The 19,697-nt window shown below is 39.7% G+C and overlaps 1 protein-coding gene across 9 annotated transcripts in view; it reads left to right on the top strand.

Annotated features, from left to right (window-relative positions):
• The window catches only part of klhl13 (kelch-like family member 13), a 220,931-nt gene that overhangs the window by 188,390 nt on the left and 12,844 nt on the right, over window positions 1-19,697 (top strand). For all 9 annotated transcript variants that reach the window (XM_048544914.2, XM_048544909.2, XM_059651508.1 and 6 more), the window contains 3 exons: window positions 2,472-2,668; window positions 3,482-4,277; window positions 18,117-18,230. In XM_048544914.2, the coding sequence (XP_048400871.1) occupies window positions 2,472-2,668; window positions 3,482-4,277; window positions 18,117-18,230 (1,107 nt within the window). The remainder of the gene's footprint in view (window positions 1-2,471; window positions 2,669-3,481; window positions 4,278-18,116; window positions 18,231-19,697) is intronic.

Below are 19,697 nucleotides of genomic sequence, written 5' to 3'. Positions count from 1 at the left end.
TCTTTTTAAAAAAAAAATTTCTGCCATAAGAAATAATACCAAATTTTCCCAGGTTATACTCTGGCGATCTTTGTCCAGTTACATAACCTATCCATATCCCATTCAACATCTTTATATCTTCTTCACAAGTTGCTTTCCTACGTATCTTAGTGTTAATCTAATACGAACTCCCCATTCTCATTATCTCGACACTTGCTTTACTTAGCCATTTGCTTTTTAATCCCCATAGAAACTTTTGCAACCTGTTTTAACATCTTTCTGCTACTTTGCTCTCATACTCCAATTTCTTACTCCTGATAAATCTTCTGGTCATTCACTTCTGTCCAATTCCTAAACCACCCCTCATCTTTTTGCAGTTATCTGTTTTTTCTTTAACTATTGTAGTTAACCACGAATAGGGGATATTGCCTGAGAATATTTGTTTGCAGTAGCAATGTACTTATTCTGAGTGTTCTGAAATATTTCCTCAAATATCTGTCACTGCTTCTGTAGAAGTCTATCCGGCAACCTAGTGCCTGAGTTCACTATAGCTCGCGCAGTTTCCATGCCCACCTAGTCGTCTTTATTTAAGTTTTAAATGTCAGACTAAGACCCACTTTTTTGCTTCTCAGTTGAATGTAAAATTCAAGCATATTAAGTTTGCTACTACCTAGAATTGTGCCTTATTCTAATGTCATTAATTAATATTGTTACAGTATGTTTTGCTCAGACTTTGTATTGAGCCTCACTTTTTACTGAATTGTTCAAGTATAGAAACATGGAAACCTTCACTCGTGTCTACTGAGGTACCGTAACTATTTATTACTGAACAAGGAATTCAGCATCATCAACCAGTAATCCAGAGAAATGACTGTGAATCCCAGAAGCAGCTGGAAGAACTTAAGTTAGATTAATTAAAAAATGTGAAATAATCATAAGCTACCAAAAAAAATAAAAACAAGTCCCAGCCTTATCTGGTCTGGCTTATGGGTGGCTTCAGACCCACAGCATTGTCCTTGGCTCTTAACTGCCGTCTGAAAAAGTCTAGACAATCACTCAGTTGTTACAGCTTGTTGTGAACATTTATTATAAGAATGCAGTCATGTATCATGAGGGTCATGGATAGGTTGTAGAGTCAAGATCATGTTCCCCAGAATAGGGGAATCTATAACTAGAGAGCATAGATTTAAGGTGAGAGGGGAAAGTTATAAAAGGGGCCTAAGGGGTAACTTTTTCACCCAGAGGGCGGTGCGTGTATGAAGTTAGCGGTCAGGGAAGTGGTGGAGGCTGGTTACAATTACAACATTTAAAAAGCATCTGGACAGGTAGACGAGTAGGAAGGGTTGAGAGGGATATGGACCAAATGCTAATAAATGAGACTAGATTGGTTTAGGATATCTGATTGGTATGGACAAGTTAGACAGCAGGGTCTGTTTCTGTGGTGTACAACTCTGACTCAATGCAGACTGCCAAACATTGATCTCTATATGCCAAGCAGGACAAATTTGGAAAATCTTCCTTCATAACATCGTTGGACGTCTGCTAATATCTCGAGCTGTCCAGCAGAATATTCAAGCGAAAATCCAACATCTTGGACCCTGCCATTGCAACCCTTGTGTTTGTTCTTTTGACCTGGCAGAGCAGATCCAACATAATGACTGCAGACCACCCCTGGGGCCCTTAGATTTAATCCATCTGAAATTTATAAGCAGCAGACCGAGAATTAAACCAATCTTCTTGACAGCCAGGATCGTGGATGACTACAAATTGATGCACAATCCTTAACCCACCTCATCTTACTGTCTGCCACAGCTCTCCTCTCATATCAACTCCTCTATATTAAACCCCTTTAAACTTGAGCCGTCAGCTCAGTGCACATCAAAAGCTTTTTAATCATTCAAAATTCAAAACCTCTTGGACCATAAGATGTGACAGCAGAAGTAGGTCATGCAGCCCATCAAGTCTGTCCCAGCATTCAATGAATTCATGGCTGATCTGATAATACTGCACTCTTTAAAATATGATTTGTGGCAAACTTTCAACTGCTTTGTCTAACTTCCCTAATATGGGTTAATGTAATTGCTCTCAATTTCCCCCCCCATTGTGTGGTTTCTTAAGACATTACCAAGTTTGAAACATGTTATAGGTAAATGTGTGCCATTACTGTTGCATGCACTTACACTGGAGAAACCAACCTGCCTTTGAACTTGTCATTCATATTGCTGAAATATTTCTTGATCCATAATTTCAAATCCGTCTAAGTAATAATAATTTCTAGGCCTCAGTTCATGTTACTTCCCTGGTAATGGCTTTCTTTGTGATCTGACTTAAAATGTGATCATGTTGAATTAATTGTGCAAAATGGTCTTATAAATCAGTCCTGGACTGGAGACCTACAAAGACGTCTCTTGTTTTTTTAATTTTGAGGTGATGTTAATGCATCTTTCTGTACTGGCACCAACTGAAGAGTCACCTTCCTTTTTTGTGATCAGGTGGAATGAAGGAGCAGGATCTCATGTGCATCAAACTTCACGGCGTGAACCGAATAGGGTTGAAGAAAATCATTGATTTCATTTACACTGCAAAGCTTTCCCTGAACATGGACAACCTTCAGGATACTTTGGAAGCAGCTAGCTTTCTGCAGATTTTACCTGTCCTGGATTTCTGTAAAGTATTTCTTATATCTGGGGTAAGATTTTCCTTTTGGACTTTTTCAGTACTAAATGTTCCATCATCCACATATACTTAGATGGATTCCTAGAATTTTGTATGTTAATATTGGTAAACAAATTGATTTTGAAGATATCTCCAGCATTACATTGTGGTTTTGTTTACGTACGAATATAGATCCTGATAATCAGTTGCTAACTATTAGCCTTTTACAAGCACTTTGCTGCACTTAAGTCTTGAAAATTTAGATCTATGACCACTGTTTAATTATAATGGCTTTAACTACATTATTCTTTTGAATTGAATATCGTCCACATTTCCACACTGTTTCAGTATGCAAAGTGTAGCTTATTCCAACAAAATATTTGGAGAAGTTGGGTATGATGGCTTATTAGGCACTGATCTTCTTTTTATCTGCAAAGTCTGGGTTCACATCCATGATTGCCTGTTGGTATGCAATTCTTGCTACCTGATTGGTGGGAAAGCTCCAGTTTGTGAAATTAGATTGGCGAGCCCACTGCCATGGGTATCCATGGGCAATGGATAGCATGAAATTGTCCTTAATTAGGAATCTAACCAGGGAAAGAATAAGCATGTTAGATTGAGAAAATTGACTCAACTGAAGAACGTTTTTCAGAAGGGTAAAGAGAGTTTTACTTTGTTGCATATATATCTACCTTGGAGGTGACACTGGCTGAATGAGAAACGCCTTCCATTCCGCAATGTCAATGTCCCTCACCCTGATAGGATTGAAGGAAAAATAAGGGCAAGGAAAGAATAACATTTTAACCAGATGCTTAATATTGAACTTGTTATTTCTGACACTTCTTAGGTTTCTCTTGAAAACTGTGTTGAGGTTGGACGAATTGCAAATACTTACAACTTGACAGAAGTAGATAAATATGTGAATAACTTCATTCTGAAGAACTTCACTGCACTGCTAAGTACTGGTGAATTTGTGAAACTCCCATTTGAGCGCCTTGCCTTTGTACTTTCAAGTAACAGCCTCAAAAACTGCACGGAACTTGAACTTTTCAAGTCTGCCTGTCGTTGGTTGAGATATGAGGATTCACGGATGGATTTTGCCTCAAAGATAATGAAGAACATCAGGTTTCCTCTGATGTCACCGCAGGAATTAATTAATCATGTTCAAACAGTGGACTTCATGAGAACGGACAATGTTTGTGTCAATCTGCTATTAGAAGCCAGTAACTATCAGATGATGCCCTACATGCAGCCTGTTATGCAGTCTGAAAGAACCTGTATCCGCTCAGATAACACGCACTTAGTAACCTTGGGTGGAGTGCTAAGGCAACAGCTAGTTGTGAGCAAAGAGTTAAGATTATATGACGAAAAGGCCCATGAATGGAAATCGCTTGCTCCAATGGATGCACCAAGGTACCAGCATGGCATTGCAGTGATTGGAAACTTCCTTTACGTTGTAGGTGGGCAGAGCAATTATGATACAAAAGGAAAGACCGCTGTTGACACCGTGTTCAGATACGATCCTCGGTACAACAAATGGATGCAAGTTGCGTCTTTAAATGAAAAGCGTACTTTCTTCCACCTAAGTGCCCTGAAAGGCCACCTTTATGCAGTTGGTGGTAGAAATGCAGCTGGAGAATTAGGTAGGTATTTTCTTTTCCCTTCATATTAATTCTCATTAGATTCTTATATCCAAACAAGTAGCTGAATATGTGTGAAATGTCTGATTACGACAGCTCTCACCTGTCCTTTTGAGCTACAAGATAGAAAGTTAATATGATGATAAGGATCTAGGATCTCCAATCTACTTACAATGTGGTGGAAAATAAATTGCACTGATACTAATTTCCTTTAAAATTAGATAATGTATTGAAATTGAAGTAGTTTGGTTAGGTGATGGAAACTGCCTGAATTTTCCATCGGCTGCTTGAACTGGGCTAGCTCCTCAGCTCCCATACTTAGCTGTGTCATTCTTTAATGAAGTTTTTAAAGGTTTATTGGATTGTCTTGCGTAGTCACTGTGTTTAATGTATTGTGAAGGTTTTGTAATTAAATTGAATGTTAATTTAAACAGATGGTGCCATTTCCCCAATACTGGTAACTCCCTCTGAAAAACATAAATGATGTATCTGGCTGAGATGAAACTGGGTTTAGTTGGTGAGGTAACAGAAGCCTGAAAGCCCTTCTGGAAAATCATGCCCTGTTGTGTTTCAGTGCAGTGGGTCTGAGCAACATCAGCTTATTCAAGCTCTTTTCAAAATATAATATGTGTGTAACTGCTCACCTGGGAAATATATTTGAGAGATGTAAATGGTACTATTTTGGAGCTGTTGTCCACCAGTAAGCAAGCTGGGTGCTTTGATACTATCCACCAATAATGCCAAAGTTCCTAAACATGATGAGGAATTTCGTCGAACGGACTGCACAACCTTTTGAGTTTCAGTAGAGTGAGATGCCGATGGTGTTCAATACGTTGACCTGTTCCAAATGAACAATCAAGAAATTCAATAGATTATTGAACTATGTCATCAAGTTAGTGGAATGAAAGTTGGGGAACTTTTTGATGAAACTGTAATGTGCCCTCGTCAGAACTCTCTTCAAAACTGACCAGTTCTAGTTGTCAAGATATAAGATTCAAACATTAGAGGCAATGAAAAGAATAACCATGAAATTTAGAGGTTTGAATTATGAAGAAAGATGGGAGAAATGTTAATCTTCAGCCCTGAAAGGATATTATAGATGAATATAGAAGTTGTTGAATATGGTAAATCCACAGAACTGCTTGAAATTAAATAGTTAAATAGGAAAAATAGTTCAAAGTCATAAATGGTTAGATTAGGATCGACAACACAGCATTCAGAAAATGATCAACAATAATAGAAACAAGTTGCATTCATGAGGAATCATTTAAATGGGAAGGCAACCCAAGATGCTCAAGTGGCTGAATGGCTGCCTTCTCTTATTTCGTATGCATTTGTGTTCACAGAAATGTATTGGAACAGAGTGCACAGTAATTCAAAGGTGGAAATATTTTGGAGGAGTGACTTAAAAACTGGGCTTTCCTGGTGGGCTTTAAGTATAATTTTAAACAGGCAGAGGAAGTTGAAGGAGCAAAGGGGTTTAAGATGTAGGGTTTACTAAGTTAAGTGGCATGGATACCAACGATGGAGCAAAAACAGGGCAGACTTGGATGAACTTAGCCTTAGGATTTCTCTGGAGCTCAAAAGAGTGAGACTGTATGGTGATTAACAATGAAATTTTAAAAATGGATTAGCTTTCCAGTGGCATATGGGCTAAGGCTGGGCATTGTTGAAAAGGTGGAGACTGTTGTCCTCTTCAATGGAGAAGAATTATCACAAATGACAAGCTTGGGTGTTATTGGTGAAAATGAGCTTAGATTTGGGTGATGCTAACAAATTTAAGAAATTTGGAGTCAAGGTCAGAATTTGCAAAGTATAAGGGGTAGTAAGAGTCACCGTCACCTTTTCTCACACCTAATAGTGCTTGTAGCAGATAAAGCATGTGTTCGCAGCCATAGCTGGATCTTTCCTGGACAAATCACTGACCTGTCACCCAGAGGCTTTAGCTTAAGGGGTGACACTGCATGAAGCATGGCTGATCAGAGCACATTTTCTTTCGTTCTTTCTTCCTGCCTGCCTGCCATAGTTGTGAGAGAACGATTTGTAAGTTAGTTATCAATTTGTTTGACAACCTTACGAATACATCTTTTGTGGTCATCAAATCTTAGGATGGGATGAAAATGGAGCCTCTAGCTCAGTTAGAAATGCTACCCACGACATCACAAGACCTCCCCATCACCACAGGGTTTAAAGTAGAACCGGCAACATAGACAGATTTCATTAATGGGCAAGTTTTGTCACCCATGAGGCATACTTCCATCCAAGTCATGAATGCAAATCATTCAGATTGAATGAGATGACAGAGACCCATTCAGAAGTAAATGGGTTCTCTGGCAGAAATGACAAGGGTGGCAATGGAGCTTGGTGTCAATCCATTGTTGGGGTAGTTGAGAATAATGGTGGATAGAATACTGGGACAGGGAGAAGGTTGGTGAGATTATTCCTCTGTGGATACATTGACTGGGAAAGTAAGTGAGACTGGAATAGAAAAGTTGAGATTGCTGCTTGTTTTGAGGCAGTGACTGTTTTCTCGAGTCCTTTGGAAAATACTGTGAATGTAGAGAATAGCTGTGAACTTCACCAGAAGGCTTTCAAGCCTAAAGACAGAGGAGTATTGACGGATTAGGAAAGGGAAACCTAACGTGATAGGGAGGTTTGAAGCTTTTGAGAAAGAATAGAAGCATCACCAGCTTTAGATCTAGATGGGCACTCAGTGAGTTTTCGTATTGCATCATGCAGGAGAGAACTGTGGAATTGAAGTATTTGGTGAATTTGGGGTGACAGGAACAGAGGTGGGACAGACTAGGACTCAAGGGGTTTGATATATGGAGGCAAGCTAGGGTACGAAACTGGCACTTTGCATCTGTTTTTACAAAGTAAGACAATGCTGCAAAAGTTTTTAAGGGCGAGCAGGTAGTTGAGATACTAGTTGGGCATGAAAATGGATGAGGAGGTGTGAAGAAAAGCTGACTGTACTGGGATAATGAGGCTTTAAGAAGTACAGGAGAGTGTGGAGGCATTGATCAATACCTTCCAATCCTGCAGTGGAGATTGGGCAAGATTATTTCCTTACTCATAAAAGAGCCTAAGGCTAGGCCTCACCAGTGAGTTCAACCTTAATGGTGCAAAGCCTTCTAAAGGGTATTTTGATATCCTGTCATATAACAAACCTGCCAGCAAAGTTGAACCTCATGGAATAAAAGTGACAGTAGCAGCATGGACACTCAGTTGACTAAATGACCGGAAGTGCTGAGTATTCATGAGCAGCTGAAGAAGGGTCACTGGATCAGAAACATTAACTCTGCTTGCTGTCTATAGATGCTGCCAGTTCTGAGTTTTTCCAGCAATTTCTGATTTCCAGCATCTGCAGTTCTTGGATGTTTGTTTGAGTAGTGAGTGGCTGCTTTTCAGATGAGAAGAGGGAATACAATGGGATCTCCATGGCTTTTCCTGATCTACATTAAAGACTTTCGCGTGCAGGGCACAACATTGCATTTTGCCGTGAACACGAAACTTGTAAGTACCGTGAAAAATCAGAAGGATAGAGGTAGTTTTCAAGAACCAGGCTGATGGAATAAGTGGCAATTATCAAGTGAAAATTCATTTTGATAGTGTGAAGGTTTGGTAAGAAGAAAGAAGAGTAGTAATATATGATAAGGAGTCTGCAGATCATTAAAAATGATACAGGTTGCGAAAGTGGTTTTAAAAAAACAGCTTGTGGAATCATGGCTTTATAAATAAAGTCCGAAAGCAGGTTACTGCATGTGGACTTTTTATGAAACCTCTGTTGAAGCATTGGATTCAATTCTGAACACCACAGTCCAGGAATGATGTGAAGACTTGAGAGAGGATATAGGAAAGATTTATGAAGCTCGTGTTAGGGGTGAGGGATTTCAGTTACTGGGTTTAATCTCAAGAGAGGAATTATACCAGCATTTAGTGCCTATCCCTAATTGTCTGGAGGTTAGTTAAGGATCAACTGCATTATGTCTAGAGTTACATGTCAGCCAGACCTGATAAGGACATAAATGAATCAGTATTTTCCAAGACAAAGTGATTACATGTTTGTCATTAGACTTAATTTTTATTTCAGATTTTAGTTGAACTCATATTTCACCACATGTTGGGATGCTGTTTAAACCTATGTCCCCAGGATATTCATTGAGATGACTAATCCAATGATAATACCAGTATGCTGCTGTGTCAAATGAGATTTAATATTGCGATTCAAAATCCTAAAGAGTCTAGACCGATGAAGTGAAATTAAGATAACAAAGTCTGGAGCTGGATGAGCACAGTAGGCCAAGCAGCATCTTAGGAGCACAAAAGCTGACGTTTCGGGCCTAGACCCGTGCTCCATACTTCGTTATCTCGGATTCCCGAGCATGTGCAGTTCGCTTTATCTCTGAAGAGAAATTGACCTGGTTGAAGTACCAAGGACCATTGGACTAGATTTAAGTAATTTACAAAAAGGCAACAAGAGAAAAGAAGCTTAAGCAGTGAATCCTGAAGATCTGGAATGCAGTACTTAAAAGATTGGTGGGGGCAGATTCAATTGTGGCTTTGTAAATAGAATTTCAATGAGCACCTGAAGGGAGAAAAATTGGAAGGCTATAGAAAAATGTCACCTGAATGGGATCGGCTAAATTTGCTCCTGAATAGGCTCAGTATTGATTCAACAGGCCAGATAGGCCAAGATTTTGGTAGATAAAAGTACAGTGCTATTGTCTCAGTGATTAAGTTCCATAATGGATTTTTTTGCTCTTTGCTGAAAGTCTAGTTACCCTACAAACAATGTTTCTATTATATTGAGTCAGAGCACCATCTATTACCCCTGTGTGTATTGCAGTGGGTATTTCCACATATGCATTCTTCCACCATTATCTCGCAATGTATGATTTTCCTTGGATCAGCAGTAAAATATTTGCTTATCTTGGATCCATTTTTCTTTGAACAGCTTTTCCCTGGAGGTTACCTACAAGACTTATTATCTGAACTAATGTCTAACACAGAACGAAAGTCATGACTGATGTCACAGATTTATTTTAAGAATTGCACAACAATGATATACAAGAATTGCTGCTGGACAGTCCAGGTGGTTTTATAAATTTCAAACTATTGTCATCTACTGCACTTATCAATTTTCCTCAAACAGTGTTCAAACAGGCATTGGTGTAATATGCTTTATTAAACATAAATAAAAGTTCATTCAATGGTTCAGTCTTAATGCCTTTAACTCTGGATTCAGAAAGCATAGTTCACGTATTTCAACCTCTTCCCTTTGTATCCATGTTTTGGAAACTGGAAGGATAGCTGAAACAAAGCAAGTTCCAACACACAGCCTTGGCAAGCATTTCTTAAAAAGTTGCCATTTGCCATTCACTCACTGTGTTTGTGTTTGTGCAGTTGTTGTATTCATGTGAAATGCTTTGCTTTGAAATCAATTTGACACGTTTTTGTTTCAAACCAGATACTTGCAGGACAGGTGCATCTGTGGTTAATCTTCTTGTTTTTGGGGAGAAATACCATTCCTTGTTGGCAGATATTTACTGTTGCATTTGAATCTAATTATACCCACAGCTCAGATTAAAAATTAGTAGGTTTCTCCAATAGCTCAGACACATTGCCAAGAATCATTTTGGATGTAGTTTTCGTTTTTGTTAAACTGGAACTTCTTTGAAAGTATGAAAGGGGGCATTCCCATAAGCATTCTTTGTGATAACAGTCGATGTATAGATCCTTTCAGTGATTTTTTTTTTATTCAAGATTTCATTTGTGAGATCATGCTGTTGGGCATGTTCCGTTGCAAAATGTAAAACCCAACCACCATTATTTCTTGAACTTTCAATTAATGCAGAACGTATGGTTACATTATGTGTGTACAAGTTAAGACACAGCTCTTAATTTCATCAGTCTAATTTTTCTGTTTGGATTATTACAGTGTATGATTAAATACTGTACTTACTCCTTGTTTATTATTACTTGGAATTTGTAGATTAATACTAAATGCAGGCATTTTAGCATATCATGCATGTTATAGCCTTAAAAATGCTATTAGAGCAACTACAGTTGAACTGAGAAGGCTAATTGAGTCGTCCATTGAGCTGCAGTGATTGCAGAGAAATTGTGGGAATGCAGACAACAATATTCCAGCCCATGATTTCTCAAACACCCAATGGATACTACTCCCTACTATGAATACTTATATTTAGATGCTGAAACAGCCATCTTTCAAAAGGATACTTGCGTCTGGTGGACGAGTGAATCCAGAGCATTGCCTCGATTCAAGCTTCAGTGTTGCATTTAATACTGCAGCAGTGGAGTTGTCAGCACCAACTTGATGGAAGCAAAGGCTCCCACCTAACCCTGACTGTGATTTTCAGCTTAAGGTGATTGAGTTAACAAAAGGGGGTGCGAGGTGCTGCCTGAGAGGGAGGGAAATTGTAAGCACTGCTGTGCTATAAACAAAGATTAACTAGTCATTGTTAGAAATTTGTCAGTTGATTATTAGTTCTGAGAAAGGGTCAGAAACATTAACTTTGATTTCTCTCCCTAAATGTTGCCAGACCTGCTGAGGTTTCCAGCGATTTCTGTTCTTGTTTCTGATTTACAGCATCCGTAGTTTTTTCGATTTTGATTAGTAGTGCTGGGAATGAAAGAAACCCATGATGGCAAGCATGAAAGGATGCTGATAAGATAAGTGTGACTGTGGAGATGGAAGGATTGGAGTGAAATGCAGTGATATAATTTGGCCATGATTTTGGGTGACGTGGTGGCTCAGTGGTTAGCACTGCTGCCTCACAGCACCAGGTACCCAGGTTTAATTTCAACCCTGGGTGACTCTCCGTGTGAGGTTTGCACATTTTCCCCTTGTCTGTGTGGGTTTCCTCCAGGTGCTGTGATTTCCTCCCACAGTCCAAAGATGTGCAGGTTGGTGGGTTGGCCATGCTAAATTGCCCATAGTGTCTAGGGTGGATAGGGCAGATGGCATGGGAATGGGTGGGATGATCTTTGGAGGGTCATTGTGGACTCAATGGGCCAAATGGCCTGCTTCCGCACTGTAGGGATTCTATGATTCACTTGAAAGGGAGGGGAAACAGATGAAATGAATTTCGCTTTAGAATTTAAAAGTGATTAAGTAAGGGATTTCTTGTGGCACAGTGGTAGTGTCCCAACCCCTAAACAGGGGGTTCTGGTTTCAGTCCCATTTGCTCCAGAGGTGTGTGATAACATCTCTGAGCAGCTTTTTTAGAAAAATAAGTTAATTTTATTTTGAAAAAGGTGAAAAATAGGGCTCTTGTAGCACTGTGAGAGTGCCTACTGCTGTCCCCTAAGATGTATAATAGCATTTCTGAACAGGTTGATTAGAAAACATCATATAGGTGGTTAGGTCCATTGTTTCGCAGTTTAAGTAATTTTAAATAAATATTGCGGTCAGAGTGGGTTTGAAAAGAATAGCCTACTTGGTACCTCGGACTCTAGACCACTGGAGTTACCCATGCTTCTTGTCGGGTTCTGTTATAGATCAATGACGAAATTGATCCTCATGATTAGTCAACAGCTCCCTCATCATGGTGTCATGTATCCTGACATAAAAATGGTGGAATGTGAACTTGATGTATGTGGTCTTTTATTCTCCATCAATTCCCAAGTTCTTAGAAAAGATGAAAATCTGTTGAAATTGCAACAGTGGTGTGATTTGATTATTTCAAATCCAAATTGACAGATTTTATTTGTATCTCATTTTAAAAAGAGTTGTTGAACAATGTACCATGCATTAATAATAATAGTAGCAGATTGAAATAGTTGCCAAGTTGAGTGGAACATGAATAATGTCTGAAGTAGCCCCAATCTACAGTTAAATCTCGTTAGAGGGAGGATGAAAGAGTGAAATTGTGCAACCTATCCTGAGCACAGGAGGAATTTATCTTATTGGTGCTCATGGTACTTTACACAAATATCATATTGTGACTGCAAAACACTTTTTCAGACTGACCCATGCCTCATACAAACCTATTAGTTTGAAACACAGCCTTTTAATAATTGCATCAAGAGTACCATACGGTACAGAGCAGTGTCATAGGTTGATGTTCTTTGTGGTTTTATTTTCCCAAAACGCAAATCTTAAAATCAAATGATCTAGGTATTAGGTAGTGTAAAAGTACTTTAATTTGCAATTTTAATTGACGTTAATGGTTGACCGTTAATTTGGTACTCTGATACTTTGGAACTGAAATGACTGTTTGGTGTTAACACTGTGCAGAGTGTTGCAAGATTGACATGATGTAACTAAAATTCTGCGACTTCCATGAGGTTTCCTTCCTGCTGGGATACTTGACAGTGGAATTTCCTCTGCATTGTACAGGACTTTATGAAGAATGACACATACTTAAATATTGATTCTCAATTAGACAAACCTGCTATTATACATCAGGCTAAAATTAATAATCATTATTTTCATGTGAATGTACCAAATAATGAAAAGGACATTTTATACATATTTGAGAGATTAGGATTGTTAAACTGGCATTCAGAGTTTAAGATGCACATTAAACTGTTCACTCCAAATATAAACCTTCAGTACAGTCACAGTAGCCCTGCAAGAATTCATTATAGTTGGCAATTTACAGAAATGTTAGAAGAGCTCACAGTGAAGTTATTTCTGAGGAAGAATAGCAATATGGTGGAAAGTTGTTCACAGAAATCTTAATATCTTAATGAAAGCATACTTAGTTTTATTTATCAAAAGTTGAAAATGAGAAGGCTTGGAGTATATTTCACAGAATCCCTACTGTGTGGAAGCAGGCCATTCAGCCCATCAGGTCCACACCAACCCTTCAAAAAGCATTTCATCCATGCTTACCTCCCTTCCCCCTCCCCCCACCACCGCGCGCACGCACACACACACTCACTCGCCTGTAACCCTGCATTTCTCGTGGCTAATCCACCTAACCTGCATAACCCTGGTCACTATGGGCAATTTAGCTTGGCCAATCTACCTAACTTGTGCATCTTTGGACTCTGCAAAGAAAGTGGAGCACCTGCAAGAAACCTACACAAGCATGGGGAGAATGTGCAAACGGCACACAGCTCAGTCATCCAAGGGTGGAATTGAACCCAGGACCTTGTTGCTGTGAGGCAGCAGTGCTAATCACACTGCTAACTGAAGTATGATATTGCAAAATTCTCACCTTACCCAAAGCATTCAGTGCATGTGGAATATCTATTGAAATATCTTCAAAATAATCTCTTAATATGATACTAATTCTAAAGAAGAAGTGCAAGCCCAAGAGAAATCCAGTACATCAGAAGAATGTCATAAATATTGCTTAAGTTTCTTTTTAATTTTACTCATGGAATGTGAGCTGTGCTGACTGGGCCAGCACTTATTGTCCATCCCTAGTTGCCCTTGAGAAGCAGATGGTTAACTGCCTTCTTGAACTGCTGCATCCATGTGCTGATGGTAGACCCACGGTGTCATTGAGGAAGGAGTTACAGATTTTTCACCCAGCAACGCTGAAGGGATGGTGACATATTTCTAAGTCAGGATAGTGAGTGACTTTGAGAAAAACTTGGAAGTGGTGCCTGCTGTGAGTGTCTAGTTCAGGGAATTTGAAGGCAGCATGGAAGTTCAGCACAGAAGAGATGAGGTGCTTTTTGCAGTTGGTACGGTATTTTTACAGGATAAATTGATGCCAGGATCGGGGGCCTTGCACAACAGTGGACATACAGCAAAACTGCAAGTTCACTGGTTGGTAATAGCTACTAATTTGACGATCTTCTAGGTTACTTTCAGATTCAAGGAAAAAAGGGGAAATGTGTTGACTGGTTACAAACTAAAAGATCAGTAGCAAATTTTTAGAGATCAATTTAAGAACTAAGTAAACAAAATAGAGGTGCAGGGCCAGAAGGTGTGTTAAAACTGCATGATGTGGGAGCTGCTGGACTCTATTATGGTTTGTAGTGACCACATCTGTAGCCAAATGTTGGTTGTTTGAGGAATTCTGGCTCAGAGTTGATGAGTTGGAGTTTGAGCTTTGAACACTGCAACACATCAGTTGGGGGGGTTGGGGGTTAGTTACCTGGATGCTATGTTTCAAGAGGCAGTCCTGCCCCTTAGATTAACTACCTTAAATTCTGCTTGTGGTCAGGAATGCTAAAGTATAACTACAAGCAAGGCAAGTAGACTGATCCAGTGCTGAAGGAGGCTCAGCCCTTGAACTTGTCTAACAGCTTGGAGATTCTTGGTGTCTGTGCAGATGAGTGTGGGCTGTAGGGAGGATGAGCAAACTGACCACAGATCTGTGTTATAGGGAGCCATTCAAGATGAGAAAAAGAGAAATGTAGTTGTAATGAGGGTAGTATAGTCAGGAGAATAAGCACAATTCTCTGAGGCCAGTATTAAGAATCTTGAAGGGTGTTGCCAATTGCCCCGTTTCAGGATATCTCAAATGGACTGCGGAGGAACCTGGAGTGGAGGGGAAACAATCAGTTGTCATGGTCCAAGTAGGGAACAATGATATAGGTAGAAAGAGGTGATATGGAGGTGCTGCTGTTGGACTGGGGTAGACAAGGTCAGAAGTCACATGACACCAGGTTATAGTCCAGCAGGTTTATTTGAAAACTCAATATTTTGGAGTGCTGCTCTTCAGGTGAAGTGATGAAGGAGCAGTGCTCCAAAAGCCTGTGATTTCAAATAAACCTGTTGGACTATAACCTGGTGTTGTGTGACATCTGACCAGGTAGCAAGAGGAAAGAGATTCTGCTGAGGTAATATGAACAGCTAGTGGTTAAATTAAGAGGCAGAACCAATAAGGCAGTTATCTCAGGATTGCTGCCTCAGCCATGAGCTAATTGGCAAAGGATAAATAAGATCAAACACATAAACATGTGCTCAAAGATTGGTATGGAAAAAGCAAGTTTGAACTCATGGGATAACGCGGTATGAAGCTGGATGAACAGAGCAGGCCAAACAGCATCAGAGGAGCAGGAAAGCTTGACGTTTCGGGTTGGGACCCTTCTTCAGAAATGACTGAAGAAAGGTCCCGACCCGAAACATCAAGCTTTCCTGCTCCTCTGATGCTGCTTGGCCTCCTGTGTTCATCCACCTTCACACAGTGTTATCTCAGATTCTCCAGCATCAGCATTTCCTCCTATCTGTTGAACTCATGGGACTTTGACACCATTACTGGGGAAAGACCGAGCTGTTCTGATGAGACAGGCTCAGCCTGAGCTGGGACAAGAGTTCTGGCAAATCACATAATTAATGATAGGGCTTTAAACTAAATAGTGGAGGGAATGGATTCAATTGCATGGAAATTATGGAAAAAGTTAAGGGGAGAGGGTGTCTCGGGAGACGTTATTTTAGTTTGCAGAATAGGTAATAGGACAGAAAGGATCGGGAATCTAATTTCAGGGACTGCAGATAAGGGAACAGCTATGAGAAGGGTGGTGGCATCAATGCAGGACTGAGGATGCTGAACTTAAATGCATACAGTATACGAAACAAGATAAGTGAACTTGTAGCACAGATTGAAACTGGCATGTATGACACTGTGGGTTTAACAGAGACATGGCTGCCAGGGGATTAGGAGTGGGAACTAAATATCCAAGGATATGTGTCGTATCAAAAGAGCAGACAGATAGGATGGCGTTGCCTTATTAATAAGAAATGAAATTAAATCAATAGCAAGAAGTAATTTAGAGATGGAAGGTGTAGAATCTGTGTGGATAGAGTTGAGGAATATCCAAGAAATAAAGTCCGTGATGGGATTTTATGTACAGGCCTTAAAGCAGCAGCCAGAATGTTGGGCAGAAAATAAATCAGGAGATAGAAAAGGCATGCAAGAAGGGAGACTTGAACATGCAGGTGCACTGGAAAAATCAGGTTGGTAGTGGATCTGAAGAAAAGGAATTTGAGAAATATCTGCCAGATGGGTTTTTTGTTCAGCTTGTAGTACGAACCACTAGGGAACGGGCTATTCTGGATTTAGAGTCAGAGAGCTATACAGCATGGAAATAGACCCTTTGGTCCATATTGTTCATAGCAACCAGATATCCTAAAATAATCTAGTCCTATTTGCAGCATTTGGCCCATATCCCTCTAATCCCTTCCTATTCATGCACTCTTTAAATGTTGTACCAGTCTCCTCCACCTCCTCTGGCAGCTCATTCCATGCATGCACTATCCTCTGTATTAAACGTTGCCCCTCCCTCGGTCTCTTTTAGGCCTTTCCCCTCTTATCTAAAACCTGTGCCCCCTAGTTTTGGACTGTCCCACTTTGGGGGGAAAAAAGACCTTGGCTATTCACCCTATCCATGTCCCTCATGATTTTGTAAACCTCCATAAGGTCACCCCTCAGCCTTCGGTGCTTCTAGGGAAAATAGCCTCAGCCTATACAGCCGAAACCCTCCAACCCAGGCAACATCCTTGTAAATTTTTTCTAAACCCTTTCAAGTTTAACAACATCTTTCCTATAGGAGGAGATCAGAGTTGAACACAGTATTCCAAAACTGGCTTAACTCACATCCTGTGCAGCCACGACATGACATCCCAACTTCCGTACTCGATACAAAGACCAATAAAGGCAAGCTTACCGAATGCCCCCTTCACTACCTTGTCTACCTGCAGCTCCAGCTTCAAGGAATTGTGAACCTGCACCCAAGGCCTGTTTGTTTGGCAGCGCCAAGTGTTCAGTCCTGCCTTGATTTGCCCTACCAAAATGCAATATCTCTCATTTATCTAAATTAAACTCTATCAGCCACTCCTCAGCCCAAAAGCCTATCTGATCAAGGTCTGATTATGCTCTGAGATATCTACCTTCCCCATCCACTGCACCATCAATTTTAGAGTCATCTGCAAACTTACTAACCATTCTTCCTATAGTCTCATCCAAATCATTGCTATGACAAAAAGCCCAACACCAATCCTTGTGGCTCACAGTTGGTCACAGGCCTCCACTCTGAAAACAACCCTCAACCACCACCCTCTGTCTCCTACCAACAAGCCAAATTTGTATCCAAATGGCTAGCACTCTCTGGAATCCATGTGCTGTCCGTGCGGTAGGAGATTAAAAATCAATATCTTTTTCAGTGCACTGCTTCATACACTGTAGTCTGGGCTAGTATAAACCATGAGTCATTGATTCTTCGCAAATAACTCACCTCCATGAATTGCTGATAACTTGTATTGTAAAATGAAGACCTTTCCAACTTTGAGAAAAAATTTTGTGATTCCTGGAAATTAATTGCTAAAGGGTGAATCAATGCAATTCTCTTCTCTGCCCGCCCCTGAATATAACTGTACTGTCATCTATCTTCCTCCTATGCACTGCAGGGTTGCCATCCTTCATAATTTTTATTTATTAACTGTTTCATCTAAAAGAAAGTGTATGTCTGTTTTCTGTTTTGCTTCACAACTATTGTATTATTAGAATTTTGGGGGAGCATGCTAAGTGTTCGAATATTTGTACTTCATTGTTATTACAAGGCTCCAGTTTTATAATGGGGAATGTACACAAGGTGAATCAATCACAGATGTAATAGATATGAAGGAGTGTTGTATGAAAAAGTGGTATTGTGGCCTGAGGAAATGCCTGCTACTACCAGTGACAATTCCCAGCTGATGTAACAGTTTTCTTCTTCAGAGTAATGGGCACATATATCTCCGTATTAATGTAAAGGTCTTTTAGTACAATCATTAGCTGTTGGAAACAAAGATTAATTCCACAGTACTAATAATGGCACAACATCCTTCAGCAATGCTTTACAAAGAAAGGGTTCTTACCATAATTTGCACCAGAATTCGAATTTTATAATAATTTCTCATTTCTTTTACAACAGCCACTGTAGAGTGCTACAACCCAAGAACTAATGAGTGGAACTATGTGGCTAAAATGAACGAACCACATTATGGACATGCTGGAACTGTTTATGGTGGTTTTATGTACATTTCAGGTAATTCTTCATTCCAACTGCTACTTTAATATGTTCTTATAAATTCATCCAAAGCTTTTAAACAAATCATAATCACAAATGATAACTAAGTCAGTGTTGTCCTCTGTTGTGCAGCAAATTATGTTTTGGATTTTTGCACTAAGGACCTATTTTTGGGTGTTGTGATAGTTGACCCCGCACCTAAATAGATCTTAGGTTCCCTATGTGCAACTGGCCAATGTAGCAAGATTCCAGGGCAGAGTCAAGAACTCCTGCTGTACTCTAGCTTATTAGAATCCACATTACACAACTTCCTTGATAGTGGTCAGATCAATGTGAGCTTAATCAACCAGGCTTTAGGATATATGTAGCAACTGTTAAATTTATTTAATATTAAACGTACAAGTGAACAATACAAACTATTTATAGCAGTTCTAGTTCTCCTCTAAATATGGAAACAACACATGTTTTTTCTGTGTTGTCCCTCAAAATAGCATTAAGCTTTGTCTGGTTGTGCTTTCTTGTAAGGTGTAATTGGAGTGAAGCCAAAAGATTGACTGCTAAACTGAGTGCACAGAGCCTCCTCACATACCTGATTTAGTTTACAACTTGGGCACAGCTGTCAATCAAAGCACAGCCACCAGAGCCTGTGCAAAATTATGAACTACATTGCATTTTTGCCTGATTTCTCCTTGTATGACTTGCAAAGGCAAATCACTTGAGAGAGCTACGTAAGGCACTATACATTTAATGAAAGAAACACTTGCATTTAAAAAAATCTGCTTTTCAACCACCTCGGGACATCCCAAATGCTTCACAGCTAATCAAATACTTTCAAAATGTGGGCACTGTAGCATTGTAGGAAAAGTACTATTGGGTTTATTTTGATCAAGGTCTCACTATTGTGAGATAAATGATTACTGGAACTTTGAACAGGAGTCAAAGGAAATAGGAACAATTCAGTCCCACAAGCCTGCTCTGCCCTTCAATCTGATCATGGCTGATCTTATCGCAACTCAGCTTTCTTGCCTGCTCACTCTAACCCTACAATCAATTACTTATTAAAAATCAGTATCTCCTCCTCAAATGTAAGCAGTGGCCCAACATCCACCAGACTATAGGGTAGTGAATTCCACAGATTAATGACTCTTACAGAGAAGTAATTTCTCCTCATCTCTGTTTTAGGATAAAGGTTGGCAAATTTAAAAGAATAACCTCTCGTTCTACATTGTTCTTCAAGAGGAAACATTCATTTCTTTGTCAATCCCCTTTAGTATCTTAAATACCTTGATTAAGTCTCTTCTCAGTCTTCTAAACTCCAAAGATGATAGGCCTCACAGTCTGTCTTCATAAGACAAGCCCCTCACTTCAGAAACCAATCCAGTGAACCTTGTCTGAACTGCTTCTAATGCAATAAAAGCCTCCTGAAGTAATGGGACCAAATCTGCACGCAGTACTTCAGGTGAGGTCTAAATTGTGCTCACTAAT

Source organism: Stegostoma tigrinum, chromosome 15 (assembly GCF_030684315.1).
Source record: "Stegostoma tigrinum isolate sSteTig4 chromosome 15, sSteTig4.hap1, whole genome shotgun sequence".
In the NCBI taxonomy this organism is placed as follows: Eukaryota; Metazoa; Chordata; class Chondrichthyes; order Orectolobiformes; family Stegostomatidae; genus Stegostoma; species Stegostoma tigrinum.
Note: the sequence above shows the minus strand (reverse complement) of the source record. Positions and strands in the feature narration are given on the sequence as shown.